The 19,930-nt window shown below is 42.3% G+C and overlaps 1 protein-coding gene across 1 annotated transcript in view; it reads right to left on the bottom strand.

Annotated features, from left to right (window-relative positions):
• The window catches only part of LOC144599831 (transmembrane protein 144-like), a 60,999-nt gene extending 41,382 nt beyond the window's left edge, over positions 1 to 19,617 (bottom strand). The window contains 4 exon segments of the mRNA XM_078411087.1: positions 13,699 to 13,798; positions 16,207 to 16,329; positions 19,277 to 19,446; positions 19,535 to 19,617. Of these exon segments, the coding sequence (XP_078267213.1) occupies positions 13,699 to 13,798; positions 16,207 to 16,329; positions 19,277 to 19,446; positions 19,535 to 19,617 (476 nt within the window).
• Between the last annotated feature and the right edge of the window lie 313 nt (positions 19,618 to 19,930).

Here is a 19,930-nt window from a genome sequence, read left to right as displayed (position 1 = left end):
TTAAAAATCTCCGGCTTATCCTGGGCTTCTAGCAAGGGAAGACTCAGAATGTTTTTGTAGGTACACCCTCATATATCCTTATGTTGGTAACCACGTTAGCATATTTATTTGGGTCAGTTGACAAATCCTTGAACATCGCCCATCCGCCGATTCTAAGCTATCCCATGATTGCTCCTCTGCCCCCTCACCCCCCAGTCCAGCTGGGTCATTATCTTCTTCCTGTGCCATCCCTGTGCTGTGCTCTTCAATCTCTGTCTGTACACAGGAAGAGGAAGCACAGCCAGGTGGTCAGATTAGTTTAGTTTAGTTTAAACAGCTGTGTCCGTGCGGACCAGTGATCCCCATGCACTAGCACCTTCCTGCACACGAGTGCCAATTGACAATCTTTACCAAAGCCACTTAACCTACAAATCTGTACATCTGTGGAGTGTGGGAGGAAACTGGTGATCCCGGAGAAAACCCACGCGCTCACGGGGAGAACGTACACATTCCATACAGACAGCACCCATAGTCAGGATCCAACCCGGGTCTCTGGCGCTATAAGGCAACAACTCTACCGCTGCACCACCTTGCTGCCCTTATCGAAAGCGTGGGTGAGGGATGGAGCACCAGACATTTCTGATTGTGGTAGCCGCAGTGGTCAAGTGCATTGGGTCCTCTGGTGTTGAAGGTGACATGTTGATGATCGTTCAGTGATACTTCTTCAACTTGGCCTGGTTGACGTTCCTGGTGGAGTTGTGCTAGGCTCTGGGGTACACTGTTTCATCCTTGTTGATCACGGTGCTCAATTCCAGCTTTAGCTTGACATCCACCCGAAGCGGGATGAAGACTGCAGTCAGAATGATGGCGGAGAACTCCCTCAGTAGATGGAACGGTTGGCAATCACCTGACAGATGTTCCAAGTAGGAAGAGCAGAAATGATACAAGACTGCGACATCTGAGCACCACGCTGAGTCGATCATGAAGCAGACGGAGTCACAGCTTCCTTTTCCTCACGTTGCTGTCCTGCCCACGGGATGGATGGAAAGCAGTCAGACCACACTGGAGAGTAGGAGTGAGCCTTGTCCGAGTCAAAGACTGTACACAGCAGTCCCTCGTGTCCCTCTGATACAACAGTCTTGCTCTGAGTTGTTGACACCCAGCGATTGTACATTGACCAGAAGGATGCAAGGGTGGTGGGCCACAGTGGGAATAACTTGCAAACTTCTCGGCTCCAGTCTCGCCTCAAGGCCTCCCCAGGGACCACATTTCCTACCACAATGATGGCCTCCCCGTGCTTTCAACTGCTGTTCTTGCTGCCTTGCAAGTCACCTCCCTCCATTTTACTTTTCCTTGCACTGGCTCAGGAGAATTTGTAATAAAGGGACCCAGTGAGCCATACTGTCAAGTGGAGAGTTGCCAGGCACAGGTGATACCCTCCCAACAACCTCCCCCCCCCCCCCCCCCAGTTTTCTTCATCTCTGTGCTGCATTTGACTATTATTGAAAGTAGGCTTCTAAACTGTCCTTCCATGAGCTAGGGTAATGATCGATTCACCTCTTCCCCCATTGAGGACAATATCTAAGGAACTGATGCACCACAATGCACCATCAATGCTGAGAGCTATATTCTGCTCCCCGTATCTTCCCCTTTATTCTCTCTATTGTATTTGGGTTTGAACTGTTTGTATCTATGTATTGTATATCTGACAGCATGCAAAACAAAGGTTTTCAAGGAGTCTTGGTACATGCGACAATAATAAACCTAAACCTATCCTTTCAGGGTGTTTTTGGCTCACTTTGCAGTGGATCGCGTGGCAATGACACATCCAATGACACATCAGGCAGGTCATGGGGAAATGCAGTTGACGTTTTCACGTATGATTCAGGGTGAAAACCCACCGAGTGACTTATGAAATGCGTTTGTCATCATCTGATTATTTTACAGTCATCTAGTTGAGGCTAGTATTTCATGCATCAATGATTTAACATACTACTGCTGTGTGAAGCTCCATTATTTTAGGCTTGGTTGGTGCTGTTTTAGTATCTCTCCCAGTTTGTTACTATTGAATTGAATTGAATAAGTTTATTTGCCAGTATGCAGATACAAGGAATGTGCCTTGGTTCTCCGCTCACAAATGACAGCACAAACATACAGTTAACACATTGTGCACACGTTGTGTTAACTATTTCATAACTATTTCATGGTTCCTTACATTGTATAAATCTTTGCTTTTAATTGAAAGCTTCTTTTTGTTTTGATCAACGTTGTTCAATTGTTCCACTGTGTCGTGTGTTTTCTAACTGTTTGTACAGTTTTAATATTGTACCAAACATTTCCTTAAATTGTTCCTTTGTCAGTTCCCTGTACTATAGCTCAGCCAAATTAGTTTGATTAATTTGTTGGAACATCGTTTTCCCCTATAGAAATTAAAAATCTTGAGGCCTTTGTCAAGCCGTCACTACTTTATTGCAATTTTATAATAATGTGCTAATTAAATCAAACATAGAACAGTATAGCACAGGAACAGACATTTCAGCCCACAATGTCTGTGTTGAACATGCCTAGATAATCTATTCTCATCTCTCTGCATATGATCCATATTCCTCCATTCCCTTTATATCCACATGCCTATCTAAAAGCATCTTAAATGTATTATCGTATATGCCTCTTCCACCACCCCTGGCAGTGCATTCCAGGCACTTATCACCGTCTGTATAAAAAACCTGCCCTGCACATATCCTTTAAACTTTTCCCTTCTCACCCTAAAGTTATGCCCTCTAGACTTCCACATTTCCATTCTGGGGAAAAAAAGTTCAGAATGTCTACTCTATCTAAGCCTCTCATCATTTCATATACTTCTATCAGGTCTCCCCTCAACCTCCAGCATTCCAAAGAAAACAACGTAAATTTGACAAGCCCCTCCTTGTAGCAAATGCTCCCTTAATCCAGCAAGCATTCTGGTGAACCTCCTCTACACCCTCTCCTAAGCCTCCACATACTTCCTGTAATGGGGCAAACCGGAACTGCAAGCAATATTCCAACTGCAGCCTAACCAAAGCCTTTTAGAGCTGCATTACGACTACCTGACTCTTGCACTCAGTGACCCGACCAATGAAGACAAGCATACAATATTTCTTCTTGAGCACTCCACTTGCGTTGCCATTTTCAGGGAACTATGGACCCAGCCTCCAAGATCCCTCAACACTTCAATGCTATTAAGGGATTGTCATCAACCATATAACTTCTCCTTACATTTGATTTCCCAAAGTACAACACCTCACACGCTCAGATTAACTCCATCTGCCCTTTCTCCACCCATTTCTGTAGCTGGTTTATATTCCACTGTATACTTTGACAGCCTTCCTCACTATTCCAAACTCCAGCAATCTTGGTGTCATCTGAAAACATACTACCAGCCATTCTACATTTTTGTCTAAATCATTTATACAAATCACAAACAACAAAGATCCCAGCACAGATCCCTGCAGTACTCCCTTAATCACAGAGCTCCAGTCTGAAAAGTGCCCTTCTAACCAAACACTCAGTCTTCCATAACTAAGCCAGTTCTGAATCCATACGACCAAGTCATTATGAACCTTGTGCATCTTAATATTCTGGATCTGCCTACCATGGAGGACCTTATCGAATGCCTTACTAAAATCCATGTAGCTAACATCCACCACCCTCATCGATCACCTTTGTCACCTCATCTAAAAACTCAAACATTAGTACAACTTGACTTGCCGCGAATCTTGAGATCTAATCTTGCAAATAATTGATTAAAAACCAAGTGCTGAGCCAAGAAGTGGTTTTACGACTACATTTCTCACTTTGCAGTGAATTATCTTACTTCATAGAGAATTAGTTCATTGGGGATTTATCCTCCTTAATGCACTTAAAGAACCCAACACCACCTTCTTCTCGATCTCAAACTGCCATGGCATATTAATATTCTACAAACTGATCTCACTGTGCTCCATATCTGATTCCTTAATGAAAACAGATGCCAAGTACTGGTTTAGTACCTCAATTATATGCTCTGACTCCAAGCACATGTCCCTTCCTTTACCCTTGAGTGGTCCAACTTCTTCCTGGTTAACCTCCTGTTTTTAATATAATTAGGAATTCAGATTTTTTTAAATCCCGAGATTTTTTATCCTATTTTTTTTTTTAAATCTGACTTGCTAATGATATTTCATGGTCCCTTTTGGCCTTGCTAATTATCCACTTGAGTTCTTTACCATTTGCATGAGAGGAATCGATTGGGTAGATGCACAGAGTCTCTTGCCCAGTGTAGGTGAGTTGACGACCAGAGGACATAGGTTTAAGGTGAAGGGGAAAAGATTTAACAGGAATCTGCGGAGTAACATATTCACACAAAGGATGGTGGGTGTATGGAACAAGCTGCCAGAGGAGGTAGTTGAGGCAGGGACTATCTCAACATTTAGACAAGTACATGGATAGGACAGGTTTGGAGGGATATGGACCAAATGCGGGCAGGTGGGACTCGTGTAGCTAGGACTTGTTGGCCGGTGTCGGCAAGTTGTGCTGAAGGGCCTGTTTCCACGCTGTATCACTCTACGACTCCATGACCCTATGACTCTTTAGTAATGACTCTTCCTCTTACAGTTTTCAATATAGTTTTTTGTAATAAACAGTCCTGAATACATTCTAGAAATTAATCAGTTTTTTTCAGAGAGAATATTTTATATTTAATGAAATCTATTCTTGAAAGTAAATTAACTAAATTTTTTTAAGTGCTGAAGCAAGAAATGTTTTTACGAATAAGATTCTCGCTTCACTGCAAATTTTCTTCCTTCATAGGGAATTTCCATCTGGCATGCTAACAGAAATTTCTATTGGGTTACTTAGAGACATAAAGTAGTCTGAAATGGATTGATCGTTCAATGTTAAACTAAGGTACAGCCATCATTCTCAGAAAAATGAAGTTACGTTCATTACATGAAATCTGAAAGCAATCTATTGTATGGGTACTCGTTTATTATGACCTCATATTTCTGGGGGGAAAAATATTTAAAATGTTTAAATCTTGTGAAAGGATGTTATTATTAAAATAGCAACAAGAAAGGTAAGAGACGTTAAACATTTTATCCCCTTAAAATACATTTAATGTGACTGAAACACGTTATACATTGAAGGTTTGTTCAGTGTAATCCTGTCACTTTGCACAGGTTGGTTTGTGAGCACAGATTTAATTGAAATACTGTAACTATTCTACCATTTGCAATTCAGTTGGTCAAAAATACGTAAATGCAAATCAGAATAAAAGTTGTGGTTTTTCCAGATCTGGTACAAGATAAATATATTTCCAGATTATATAAACAGAGAAACATAGAAACATAGAAAAATAGATGCAGGAGTAGGCCATTTGGCCCTTCGAGCCAGCACCATCATTCAATATGATCATGGCTGATCATCTAAAATCAGTACCCCATTCCTGCTTTTTCCCCATAATCCCTTAATTCCTTTAGCCCTAAGACCTAAATCTCACTCTCTCTTGAAAACATCCAGTGAATTGACCTCCACTGCCTTCTGCGACAGAGAATTCCACAGATTTACAACTCTCTGGGTGAAGAAGTTTTTTCTCATCTCAGTACTAAATGGCCAACCCCTTTTTCTTAAATTGTGACCTCTGGTTCTGGACTCCCCCAACATCGGGAACATTTTTCCTGCTTCTAGCCTGTCCAATCCTTTAAGAATTTTATATGTTTCTATAAGATCCCTTCTCATTCTTCTAAATTCCAGTGAATACAAGCCCGGTCGAACCATTCTTTCATCATTCTCTCGGAGGTGGCCACATTGGTGATCATTTTCCAATGTTCTATAGATTCAGGGTCAGTTCCTGTGGATTGGAGGGTAGCTAATGTTATCCCACTTTTCAAGAAAAGAGCGAGAGAGAAATTGGAATTATAGACCAGTTAGCCTGTCATCGGTGGTGGGGAAGATACTGGAGTCAATTATTAAAGAGATAATAACGGGGCATTTGGATAGCAGTAAAAGGATTGGTCCAAGTCAGCATGGATTTATAAAGGGGAAATCCTGCTTGACTAATCTTCTGGAATTTTTTGTGGATGTGACAAGTAAAATGGATGAAGGAGAGCCAGTGAATGTACTGTATCTAGACTTTCAGAAAGCCCTTTGATAAGGTCCCACACAAGAGATTAGTGGGCATGGTAGTGGGGGTATGGTATTGACATGGATAGAGAATTGGTTGTCGGACAGAAAGCAAAGAGTTTGAATAAACGGGCCCTTTTCAGAATGGCAGGCAGTGGTGAGTGGAGTGCCGCAAGGCTCGGTGCTGGGGCCGCAACTATTTACAATATATGTTAATGATTTGGATGATGGAATTCGAAGTGACACGAGCAAGTTTGCACATAACACAAAGCTGGGTGGCAGTGTGAACCACGAAGAGGATGTTAGGAGGTTGCAGGGTGACTTGGATAGGTTGAATGAGTGGGCAGATGCATGGCAGATGCAGTATAATGTAGATAAAGGTGAGGGTATCCACTTTGGCGGCAAAAACAAGGAGGCACCATTTTATTTCAATGGTGTCAGATTAGGTAAAGGGGAAGTGTAATGAGTGAGATCTGGATGTCCTTGTACACCAGTCACTGAAAGTAAGCGTGCAGGTACAGCAGGCAGTGAAGAAAGCTAATGGCATGTTGGCCTTCCTAATGAGAGGATTTGAGTCTTGAAGTGGTCCTTCTGCAGTTGTATAGGGCCCTGGTGAAACCACATCTAAAATATTGTGTGCAGTTTTGGTCTCCTAATTTGAGGTAGGACATCCTTGCTATTGACACAGTGGTTGCTATTGACAACGTAGTTTCACGAGGTTAATCCCCGGAATGGCGGGACTGTCATATGAGGAAAGATTGGAAAGACTGGGCGTGTATTCACTGGAGTTTAGAAGGATGAAAGGGGATCTTATAGAGACGTATAAAATTATAAAAGGACTGGACAAGCTAGATGCAGGAAAAATGTTCCCAATGTTGGGGGAGTCCAGAACCAGGGGCCACAGTCTAAGAATAAAGGGGAGGCCATTTAATACTGAGGTGAGAAGAAACTTTTTAACCCAGAGAGTTGTGAATTTGTGGAATTCTCTACCACAGAAGGCAGTAGTGGCCAATTCATTGGATGAATTTAAAAGAGAGTTAGATAGAGCTCTAGGGGCTAGTGGAATCAAGGGATAGGGAGATGAATGAATGGGCCAAATGGCCTCCTCCTGCACCTATTTTCTCTGTGTCTATGTGTCTATTTTAGAGTGGGGTAATGTTAAACACAGGGGAGAAAGGATACAAGTGCAAAAGTGTACCTGAAAAGAAATAATCAAAATATCTGAAATAAATCTGAAATGCTCAGAATGTCAGGCCGGCTCTGTGGAAAGAGAAACAGAGTCCTAATTTCAGGTTGCAGACCTTCTGTCTGATTGTCTACACAGTCAGAATGGAAAACAACGGTAAAAAGATTAAAGCCCCTGAACAAGGGTCCCGACCCAAAATGTCGTCCCTCTATGGCCTCCAGAGATGCCGCCTGACCCGATGGGTTCCTCCAGTACTTTGTGTTCTGCAAAAGATTCTAGCATCAGCAGTTCCTTGTGTCTAGATAAAACACAATCCATGCTCTGCCCTGAACTCTGCCTTTCACTCAGATTCCTTATCTGAGTGCATGCAGAATTCAGGGCAGAGCATAAATTAATGACACATAGAAATAAATGTGTATGATCTGATAACTATCACAGTGAAAATCTGACCTGGACTGGGAAGTGAATTTTCTAGGTGCCTGGCATTGTGAATGGATAGCCAGAAAGGGAATGAAGTAGCTCTGTTAATAAAAGATCATTACAGTCATGAGAAATCTTGTGTCAGAAGATTAATGATACTTTATACTTTAGTGGGAGAGATCCAGATATACAGTAAGCAACAGCAGATGCTGGAATCTTAAACATAACACAAAGTGCTGGGGGTCTAAGCTGGTCAAGCAGCATCTGGGGAAGGAATGACCAGTTGACATTTGAGGTTGGGCCCCATATTCATTCTCTGAATTCATTGCCTCTCCGGATGCTGCCTGACCAGCTTAGACCCCCATCACTTTGTGTTATGTTTAAGATTCCAGCATCTGCTGGACTCCTTCAGGACTTTGTGTTTTTCTCAAGCTATCCATCCAGATGGGTAAAGATATTTTTTTAAAGGAAGATGTCAGTGGTGAGAGTTGATCCCTGACTGCTTAATAGTATCTGTACAGTTCGGCAGTATGTAAATGAAGAAATATTGAGGGGTTAAAGGGAAGGAATTGAAATAAACATGGGTGACTGGACAAATCAAATCAGCGATAAATGTCTTGAGGATGAGTTCATAATGTGTTTATTTTGTGGATTCTTGGCACTGGATGCTTTGGGATTAACCAGGAAACAGGCTATTTTTACAATAGTCATGTGTGATAATGTCATTGTAAAATATCCTCTGGAAAAAGTAATCATAACATTCATAAAATCTCATATTGTCAGAAAGAGAAGCATAGGTCTGAAACTAATATCTTAAATTTAAATAAAATTAAAGTAGTACTGTATAAATGCTGAATGAATTTAATGAGTTGGGAAAATAGATTAAAAAATAAGACAATTGATAAACGGTAACAGACATTTTTGGGAAGTTTTCATAATTATCATCAAGGATATGCTCCACTGAGAGAAAACAAAAAGACTCAATTAGAAGGGTAATCCATCCATGGCAAAGTAAGGATGTTAAGGATGGTGTGGTAGATAATAGAAAGGAAGAGCATTCATTGTCGCACGGAATAGTGGAAGGCTGGCAGATTGGGAATTTTTGGGAAACTAGCACGTAAAAGCGAAAATTAGGAGGATACACACAATCTCCCAAATGTTCTAGGGGCCGGAGAACCTAGGGTGATGGAGGAACTGAAGGAAATCCACATTAGGCAGGAAATGGTTTTGGGTAGACTGATAGGACTGAAGGCTGATAAATCCCCAGGGCCTGATGGTCTGCATCCCAGGGTACTTAAGGAGGTGGCTCTAGAAATAGTGGAAGCATTGGAGATCATTTTTCAATGTTCTATAGATTCAGGATCAGTTCCTGTGGATTGGAGGATAGCAAATGTTATCCCACTTTTTAAGAAAGGAGGGAGAGAGAAAACGGATAATTATAGACCAGTTAGTCTGACATCAGTGGTGGGGAAGATGCTGGAGTCAATTATAAAAGACGAAATTGCTGAGCATTTGGATAGCAGTAACAGGATCATTCCGAGTCAGCATGGATTTACGAAGGGGAAATCATGCTTGACAAATCTACTGGAATTTTTTGAGGATGTAACTGGGAAAATTGACAGGGGAGAGTCAATGGATGTGGTGTACCTCGACTTTCAGAAAGCCTTCGACAAGGTCCCACACAGGAGATTAGTGGGCAAAATTAGAGCACATGGTATTGGGGGTAGGGTACTGACATAGATAGAAAATTGGTTGACAGACAGAAAGCAAAGAGTGGGGATAAATGGGTCCCTTTCGGAATGGCAGGCAGTGACCAGTGGGGTACCGCAAGGTTCGATGCTGGGACCCCAGCTATTTACGATATACATTAATGACTTAGATGAAGGGATTAAAAGTACCATTAGCAAATTTGCAGATGATACTAAGCTGGGGGGTAGTGTGAATTGTGAGGAAGATGCAATAAGGCTGCAGGGTAACTTGGACAGGTTGTGTGAGTGGGCGGATACATGGCAGATGCAGTTTAATGTAGATAAGTGTGAGGTTATTCACTTTGGAAGTAAGAATAGAAAGGCAGATTATTATCTGAATGGTGTCAAGTTAGGAAGAGGGGATGTTCAACGAGATCTGGGTGTCCTAGTGCATCAGTCACTGAAAGGAAGCATGCAGGTACAGCAGGCAGTGAAGAAAGCCAATGGAATGTTGGCCTTTGTAACAAGAGGAGTTGAGTATAGGAGCAAAGAGGTCCTTCTACAGTTGTACCGGGCCCTGGTGAGACCGCACCTGGAGTACTGTGTGCAGTTTTGGTCTCCAAATTTGAGGAAGGATATTCTTACTATTGAGGGCGTGCAGCGTAGGTTCACTAGGTTGATTCCCGGAATGGAGGGACTGTCGTATGTTGAAAGGCTGGAGCAATTAGGCTTGTATACACTGGAATTTAGAAGGATGAGGGGGGATCTTATTGAAACATATAAGATAATTAGGGGATTGGACACATTAGAGGCAGGAAACATGTTCCCATTGTTGGGGGAGTCCAGAACAAGGGGCCACAGTTTAAGAATAAGGGGTAGGCCATTTAGAACGGAGATAAGGAAGAACTTTTTCAGTCAGAGAGTGGTGAAGGTGTGGAATTCTCTGCCTCAGAAGGCAGTGGAGGCCAGTTCGTTGGATGCTTTCAAGAGAGAGCTGGATAGAGCTCTTAAGGATAGCGGAGTGAGGGGGTATGGGGAGAAGGCAGGAACGGGGTACTGATTGAGAGTGATCAGCCATGATCGCATTGAATGGCGGTGCTGGCTCGAAGGGCTGAATGGCCTACTCCTGCACCTATTGTCTATTGTCTATTGTCTATAAGAGGCTAGATTATGTGAGTAAGTTAGCAAGATAATGTTTTTTAAACAGCAAGATCTTCAGCACGAAAAGAAAGACCGTAAAGTAAATATTGAGCATGAAGAATGAGACTGGGGAATTTAAATTGGGAGAAATGATAGACAATTTGAGCAAACATTTGATGGCATAAGACACTAAAGTATCCCAATAACAAGAGGAAAGAGGCTATGAAGAAAGGGGAATCGGGAAGGAACAGATAGAAACCATTAGAATTAGGCACAGGAGTCACACTCAGGCCTACTCCACCATTTAATGGCTTCCTTGACAATCCTTCACCTCGGTGCCATTTTCCTGCACAAACCCCTCATTCCTTAATTCTCAGAATAGTTATAAATATATCAATTGCTACCTTAAATAAATAACTGAATATTATGGAATCATAGAAACATAGAAACATAGAAGGTCTCGACCCGAAAAGTCACCAATTTCTCTCCAGAGATGCTGCCTGACCCGCTGAGTTACACCAGCATTTTGTGTCTACCTTCGATTTAAACCAGCATCTGCAGTTTTCTTTCTGATATACTGTACATGATAGATTGTAATCATGTATTGCCTTTCTGCTGACTGGTTAGCACCCAACAAAAAGCTTTTCACTGTACCTCGGTACACGTGACAATAAACTGAACTGAACTGGATGCAAATGAAGTAAATGCAATGAATAAAGAACCATTGAACCATTGATGTCGTTTGTGAGGAAATGTAGCCAAGAATGGGGTCTGGAACGTAGCCCTGAGGACAACCTGCAGAGACACCTGGGAGGCATGATAATCAACCAACAACTACAGCTTTTATTTGTGCAGGGGGCCAATCCTGCTTTCCCCTTTATTCCTACAATTTTTTTCATATAGCTCCTTGAGGCCACACTCTTCAAACACTGCATTGACGTCAAATAAATTCTCTCTCACTTTAACTTTGGAATTCTGTTCTGTTGGACAAAATTGTAAGAGGATCTGGATTTAAAGTTTAGACACATCAAAAGCTGAGTATTAATAAGCAAATATTACGAAGTCTCACCTAATGGTGTAGACACAATGCCTTCAGGAGGACCTGAGGTTACCTCCTGATTGATCCATGTTGACCAGAAGATAAAATAATGATATTTAAAAGACTTTCAATCGGCACTAGAACGGAGATGAGGAGAAGCTTTTTCAGTCAGAGAGTTGTAAATCTGTGAAATTCTCTGTCTCAGAAGGCAGTGGAGGCCAATTCTCTGGATGCTTTCAAGAGAGAGCTAGATAGAGCTCTTAAAGATAGCGGAGTCAGGGGGTATGGGGAGAAGGCAGGAACGGGGTACGGATTGTGAATGATCAGCCATGATCATCATCATTGGTCCAAAAACGCTCACCAAATCCACCCAAAACTTCATCCTCAATATTGATGGTCTCCCAGTATCCACCACCCCTCACATCCGGAATCTTGGAATCGTCTTTGATCAAACCCTCTCCTTCGACAAACACATCAAACACATCACAAAGACAGCCTTCTTCCACCTCAAAAACATTGCCCGTCTCCGTCCATCCCTCTCCTCCACAGCTGCAGAAACCCTCATCCACGCCTTCATCACCTCCCGTCTGGACTACTGCAACAGCCTCCTCTATGGCTCACCCTCAAAAATCATCAGTAAACTTCAATACATTCAAAACTCCGCTGCCCGTCTACTCACCCACTCCCCGATCCGTGACCATATCACCCCCGTCCTTTACAAACTCCACTGGCTCCCCATCCCCCAGAGAATCCAGTACAAAATCCTCCTCATGACCTACAAAGCCCTCCATAACCTGGCCCCATCCTACCTGACTGACCTCCTCCACAGGCACACTCCCACCTGCACCCTCCGCTCTGCTGCTGCCAATCTCCTGTCCCCCCCCATCCGGACCAAACTCAGATCCTGGGGGGACAGGGCTTTCTCCATCGCTGCTCCCACCCTATGGAACTCACTACCCCAAACCGTCAGAGACTCCTCCTCACTCACCACATTCAAAACATCACTGAAGTCTCACCTGTTCAGCACTGCCTTCAACCACTGAAGGTCACCCCACCTTCTGTCTTCTTTTCTGTTCGTTTACTTATTTATCTATTTATTCACTTCTCTATGTTCTAGAAATCCCTGTAAAGCGTCTTTGAGTGTTTGAAAAGCGCTATATAAATGTAATGCATTATTATTATTATTATTATGATCACATTGAATGGCGGTGCCGGCTCGAAGGACCAAATGGTTCTACTCCTGCACTTTTTGTCTATTGTCTATTGATGTGCAAGATATGGTGGGATATGGATTATGTGCAGGCAGATAATTGTTTGTCTTGGCATCATGTTCAGCACAGACATTGTGGGCCAAAAAGCCTGTTCTTATGCAATATTGTTCATTGTTCTATGTCGGATTTGCGGCTTCCCATGAGAGAAACCAAAACATTTTTAATGCAATTTTATAAACAAGACCGGCTGGGAATTGAAAAATGTGAAACAAAATATCTTTCCATTTACAAATCAAGGCTAATCTAATTGTCATCACTTTCCCACCAACTCTTTCACCTCCCAACCTTGAGGGGACACGGATGATTACCCGTGCAATTTGTAGAGAATAAATATATCTGTTAGTTGTGGATTAGCCAAGAGTTCTTTTTGCTCATAAAAACCTTTCAATTGAAGTGATTTACATTGGACTAACTAGGTTGAAATGCCTGCCCTCAAGGAATAAAGGATCACAGTTGCAGCTAGCACAAACGGAGAGGTTGGTCCGTCCGTCCAGGCCTGGTCAATCACCATGAGTTTGATTCCTCGGGTTGATAAAAAACAGGGTTCGGGGGCGAACGTTCACAATTCACAAGGGCAACACAGACAGATCTGTAAATAAGGATGGGGGAAAAGAGTGACATTGGCGAGCAAATTCTTTGTTCAATCACTGAAGTTAGTTGTATCCTAATGAACTTGTAAAGCTGCAGCAAGTTAGATTTCATTGTTCTGGACATATCCAGTGCATATAATGAATAAGCACTCTTAGCTCATGACTCTGGAAACAAAGCTAAAGCTAATTAAGCAGGAGTTGAAACAAGATACTAAATTATTAATTATAAATTAAATTATTCACTTACCTTGAACTAGCCCAGCCCATTAGAAGGCTAAATGTAGCCCAGATTAAAGCTCCCATGCCAAGACCAATAGTTTTTAATATGGGAATAACGGTGACGTTCCCTGGAAGAAAGGAAATAATTGAATCAAAAAGATTTTGGTGTATTTTAAAGTGCTGCTGTAGATATCTGGTTTCTCTCTTCATAAAGAAAGTTAATTGAATGCCCAGAGAGATTGCCCACTAATGTATAAACAAGACAGACCATTTCTGCATTTCCGAGAAATCTGAAGGTAATGCTAGTCACAAAATGCCATGCAATTAAATTTGTACCTGAAGTTCACATTTTCCACACATCTTCACAAAAGCTTTGGTCAGTGAGCTTTTGCTTCCTGACTCCTGAATCTGTTTCCAACTAAAAGTACTGTAAAAGTAACCAGCATGTGATTCCAGACAGACAATGCATGCAGATACTTAGTGATGCAGGAAGTGGTGGAGGTCGAGGGCTTCCTCGACGTAAAGGAAGTCTCTGGTGGAAAATCTGCAGGAGGTTTTATTAGTTTTAGTTTTAGAGATGCAGCGTGGAAACAGGCCCTTCGGCCCATTGAGTCCGCGCTGTCCAGCAATCACTCATACACTAGTTCTATCCTACATACTAGGGACAATTTACAGAAGCCAATTAACCTAAGATCTGCATGACTTTGGAATATGGGAGGAAACCGGAGCACCCGGAGAAAACTCATGAGGTTTCAGGGAGAACATTCAAACTCCGTATAGACAGAATCCGTAGTCAGGATTGAACCCAGATCTCTGGCGCTGTAAGAAAGCAACTCTATCATTGCGCCACCGTGTCATCCTGAAGGAAGGAGAATAAGTCCACAAGCTTAAGAGGAATTTTGGCCTCTTTTTTAGAAAGTGCAATTTAGACAATTCCTAATTAAAGTTAATTTTAAAAGTTCATACATTCTCGCTCTTCTGAATTTAAGCAGAACCTTAATAGGAAATCTAGATGTATTTTCTGTGGTGTTCTGATAGGCTGGGTTAATAATGTAGATATTAACATGGAATGGATGCTAAAAATAGGCACTATCAGTCAAGAAGTAATGGTGCCCACTGAAAACACCCAGTTGCAGCAACAAGCTCCAGAACTGCAGGGAGAAGGAGTCAGCCAACGTGATTGCTTTGGTTTAATTTATTTCCCACAATCTTCATGGGGAATTTGTATGAACAAAGTTCAGATCATTATAATATATTTAGTTCAGTTTAGTTTAGTTTAGAGACATTGCATGAAAAAAGGCCCTTCAGACCACTGCGTCCATGCTGACCATCAATTACCTGTTCACACAAGCCCTATGTTATCCCACCTTCTCATCCACTCCCTGCACACTAGGGCAAATTTACAGAGGCCAATTAACTTGGGACATGGAAGGAAAGAGGAACACCTGTAGGAGACCCACACGGCCGCATGGAGAACATGAAAACTCCACACAGACAGCCTTTGAGGTCACCATTGAACCTGGGTCTGGCACTATGAGGCAGCAGCTCTACCACCTGTGCCCCTGTGCAGCCCATTTCATTCATAACCCTTCAGTCAGCAATCAGAAAATAAGTTCTCATCCTATTGTTCTAGTTTGTTTCAACTCCTGCCTCATAGAGATACTGCCCCAGTGATAGACACAAAATGCTGGAATAACTCAGCGGGTCGGGTAACATCTCTGGAGAAAAGGAACAGGTGACGTTTTGGATCGGAAACCTTCAGACTGAAAGACAGAGAAGGCCAGAACAAAATTGTTGGCCACAGTTTAAGAATAAGGGGTAGGCCATTTGGAACGAAGATGAAGAAAAACTTTTTCAGTCAGAGAGTTGTGAATCTGTGGAATTCTCTGCCTCAGAAGGCAGTGGAGGCCAATTCTCTGAATGCATTCAAGAGAGAGCTAGATAGAGCTCTTAAGGATAGCGGAGTCAGGGGGTATGGGGAGAAGGCAGGAACAGGGTACTGATCGAGAATGATCAGCCATGATCACATTGAAAGGCGGTGCTGGCTCGAAGGGCCGAATGGCCTCCTCCTGCGTCTATTGTCTATTGCCTAAAACATGGGCCGGCAACAGTTGTTTTGTTCTAACCTTCTTTATCTTTCACAGTCTGAAGAAGAGTTCTGACCCAAAACGTTGTCCATTCCTTTTCTCCAGAGATACTGCCTGAACAGCTCAGTTACTCCAACTTTTTGTGTCTATCCGGTATAAACCAGCATCTGCAGTTCCTTCCCACACATTTTGTCTACCTTAGTGAACTTTTTAAAATGCTGTTATGAAAAAGGATTTAGCAAAGGCAGGTCAGAACAATATGAGCTCAAAGCAGAGCAAGTTCATTCCTGCTGCTGCACCAGCCATTCAGGCGCCATCAGAAGTCATGTTTCCCAAATAAAAATAATACATCTTTCCTTCTTCCATTCACCATCTAGAAACAAATCAACCCCCTGTCACATGAAGAAAGTACTCTTTATTTTGCAATTATGTTGTAGTAATCAATGTACCTGTAGCCCACAGAAATCCACCGAGCATTGTGAGAGGCCAGAACTTTGGGCACTGTTGGATAAGATGGATCACCAGTGAGACAATCCAAACTGCAGTACAAAAAATCCACTGGAAAAACAGGCCTACAAAAAAAAAGGTTCAACACTCAACAATGATGTTCAACAGGACCCACAGAAAGAATAATTTACCTTGGCCACAACACCAACCGTGAAATATCTGTTACAATAATTGATTAAATTGCTGCCATAATAAATGATCTGCAATAGTTCTACTTTTTCACAAGTAGTTAGACTGCACTGTTCTTAAACAAAAGAAGACCAGATTTACATCCAATTCTTGCATGTGGGTTGTGTCTCATCTGCTGTTAATTATTCAAAATTGGCCAATACTGTAAGTTACTGATTTTCTGTGTTGTACAATTGTCTTTTTGCTGACATGTACATTGAGTTTATTGAGTTTAGTTTAGAGATACAGCAATGACATAGGCCCTTTGGCCCACCGATTCCATGTTGACCACTGATCATAATTTACACTAGGTCAATGTTATCCCACTTTCTCATCTACTCCCTACATTACACACCAGGGGCAATTTTACAGAGGCCAATTAACCTATAAATCAGTACATCTTTGGGATGTGGGAGTGAACGGGAGCACCCGGAGGAAGCCCACATGATCACATGGAGACTGTGAAAACTCCACACAAACCTCTTCAACACTAGTGGTTCCTAGACTGAGCTTATTCCTTACAAAGGAAACTGCTGGTCATATTTGGCCTTTTCCACAAGGACGATAGTGAGTTGCGTCTCTTCTATCTTCCATCAATCAGCATGGTGATTGTGAAGTCCTGTTCCCTTACATTACGACTGCTTGTACAAATTACATTCTGTACCGTCCACTGTACCAATATTGTGTAGATTCCCCTTAAGTGGATTTTTTAATGAGAAGCATGGTCTTCATGTTGATGCTCCTCCTGGATTTTGTGCTCCATTTTAAAAGCCACTGTTCTGCGTTCTATCTTCTGGTAGGTGTAGCATTTAGAGTCTAAAATATGTGGCAAAAAAAGGACTCTTGTGCCAGTTGCAGTCTATAGGGATATAGTGTGGAAACAGGCCCTTCGGCCCACCGAGTCCATGACAACCAGCCATCACCCTGTACACTAGCAGTACCCAACAAACTAGCGACAATTTACAATTTACAGAAACCCAATTAATCTACAAACCTGTACGTCTTTGAAGTGTGGGAGGAAACAGGAGCACCTGGAGAAAACCCACACGGTCAAAGGGAGAACGTACAAGCACTCGTAGTCAGGATCCAACATGGGTCTCTGGCGTTGTAGACAATAGACAATAGACAATAGACAATAGGTGCAGGAGTAGGCCATTCAGCCCTTCGAGCCAGCACCGCCATTCAATGCGATCATGGCTGATCACTCTCAATCAGTACCCCGTTCCTGCCTTCTCCCCATACCCCCTCACTCCGCTATCCTTAAGAGCTCTATCCAGCTCTCTCTTGAAAGCATCCAACGAAGTGGCCTCCACTGCCTTCTGAGGCAGAGAATTCCACACCTTCACCACTCTCTGACTGAAAAAGTTCTTCCTCATCTCCGTTCTAAATGGCCTACCCCTTATTCTTAAACTGTGGCCCCTTGTTCTGGACTCCCCCAACATTGGGAACATGTTTCCTGCCTCTAATGTGTCCAATCCCCTAATTATCTTATATGTTTCAATAAGATCCCCCCTCATCCTTCTAAATTCCAGTGTATACAAGCCCAATCGCTCCAGCAGTTGTAAGGCAGTAACTCTACCGATGCGCCACTGTGCCACCCCTGTCACATGAAACCTTTTTTACTTCTGAACTGCAAGCATCTGCCACAACATGGCTAGCACAGGACAGAATTCTCTTGCATTCTTGGCTGCCATCTCCATGCAATTTAAAATATCAAATCAAATATAGTCAAATATATACTGGATCCTCCACTGGATCCTTTCATGTCGTAGACCACACATGAACCTTTCTCTGAGCATGATCCAAAAACTCTCGTAAGTTACCTATTCAGATTTTTGAGTGCAGTAATGAGATCATTTACCTTCTTATCTCATGAAATGGTGCTCAAGGTTCCTGCACTTCTACTCTTAGTATGGCCCATTATCTGCACTTTGTCTTTCTCACTTTAACCTCACTTTAAGTTTAGTTGCCGTGACTTTCAAATCAAGTGCAGCAACTTTCACTCTCTCTCTCCACTCCTCACTCTCCCCCCTCTCTCACTGCCCGTTATACCCCTTCTCTCCCTCTCCCTCTCTCTAACACTCCCTTCTCTCTCTGCCAATATCTGATGATGGAGAGCTAGAACATTATGATCCTGTTTGTATTCTTTTTTTGCCTTTTTAGAGGGGGGCATGAATACTAGAATGAAGAAGCACAGCCCAGATAACTAGAGAATCACAATAAAAATGTTTGCAGCTTTATAATCCAGCAGTGGATCACGAATATTGATGGGTTGTCGATGTTCCACAAACTCTCTCTGCCACGTCAGTCCCTAATCTCTTCACTTCCAAAAACAAATTGTTCCTTTTTACACTGAGTGCCACTAACACGTTGAAAAATTGAGCAGGTTATTTGGGAGTATTTAAATCATTAAAACTTGCAGTAAAATTAATGGTGCCATGGAGAGGACTGTTGTAGACATAACTATGATGCATCTTGAAGATACTGAGTTACTGTTTATGGGCTCTGTTACAGAGAGGTTCAGGAAGTTTGCCAGACAGGAATTTGGATAGAACTGGAGATACGTACTGGCACGTCTTCTTTTGGAAAAGGCAAAAGTAATACTTCAGCATGTCAATGTGAAGAAAGGAATGCAATCACACAAGCAATGACATTAAGTTAACACCATGTGCATGCAAACACAACTGTTTAATTTCTCATGGAAATAACACACACATTGTAAAAGTTCATGGGCTTACAAATATATTGCTGCCTCAGTTCTGCTGGCTAACAATAGGGTGGTGGTCAACTAGCGGATTCACATCAATGACTACAAGCCTAAATCAAATAAAGCATGCAACTCACCATCTCCTGTATCAATTTTCTTCACCGGGACAAAATTGCTGCCAAAACAAATGACAGCAACAGCTGTGGCAATAAAGCCTTTCACTAGTGGCAAGGTGCCTGTGAGATTCTTTGCTATTGCCTTTGTTGAATAAGTAAATCCCTGCTCCACAGAGCCATTTCTCAGTATCCTGTCTTGTAGAAAGAAACTACAATGAACAATTTCAATAATTTCCTTTGCGGTATCTACATTTATAACCGTACATGCATCCAACTTACTGTGTATGAAAACGCTTTTGGGGATTGTCGCACTGCATCCCATGACATACGCTGCTCCAATGCAGATCAACACGAGAGACCATCTCAAGCTAAATAACATGCTGCTTGACAGAGAGCCACGGTTCTGCAGCGACAGGTCTCGCAAAGGCTGAGGTTCACGGTGTGACCAGGCATGCCGTACTTGTTTCACAGATGCTGATGGAGGGCCTTTAGTCAGTAGATGGTGTCATCGTTAATGCCGTTTAATTGCAAATTACCTGCCAAAGAAATGCCCAGTGGATTATAAAGCTGTGATTGTTTTTATTGTGACAAAGAGATGTTGCTCATTAAGAGGAATGAAAACATCTCCTTACCACAAGCCTAAACCAATATCAGCACAGTTCGGTAAAATCATTC

This window comes from Rhinoraja longicauda, chromosome 1 (genome assembly GCF_053455715.1).
Source record: "Rhinoraja longicauda isolate Sanriku21f chromosome 1, sRhiLon1.1, whole genome shotgun sequence".
In the NCBI taxonomy this organism is placed as follows: Eukaryota; Metazoa; Chordata; class Chondrichthyes; order Rajiformes; family Arhynchobatidae; genus Rhinoraja; species Rhinoraja longicauda.
The sequence above is the reverse complement of the archived record's forward strand: the minus strand, read 5'-3'. Positions and strand labels throughout refer to the sequence as shown.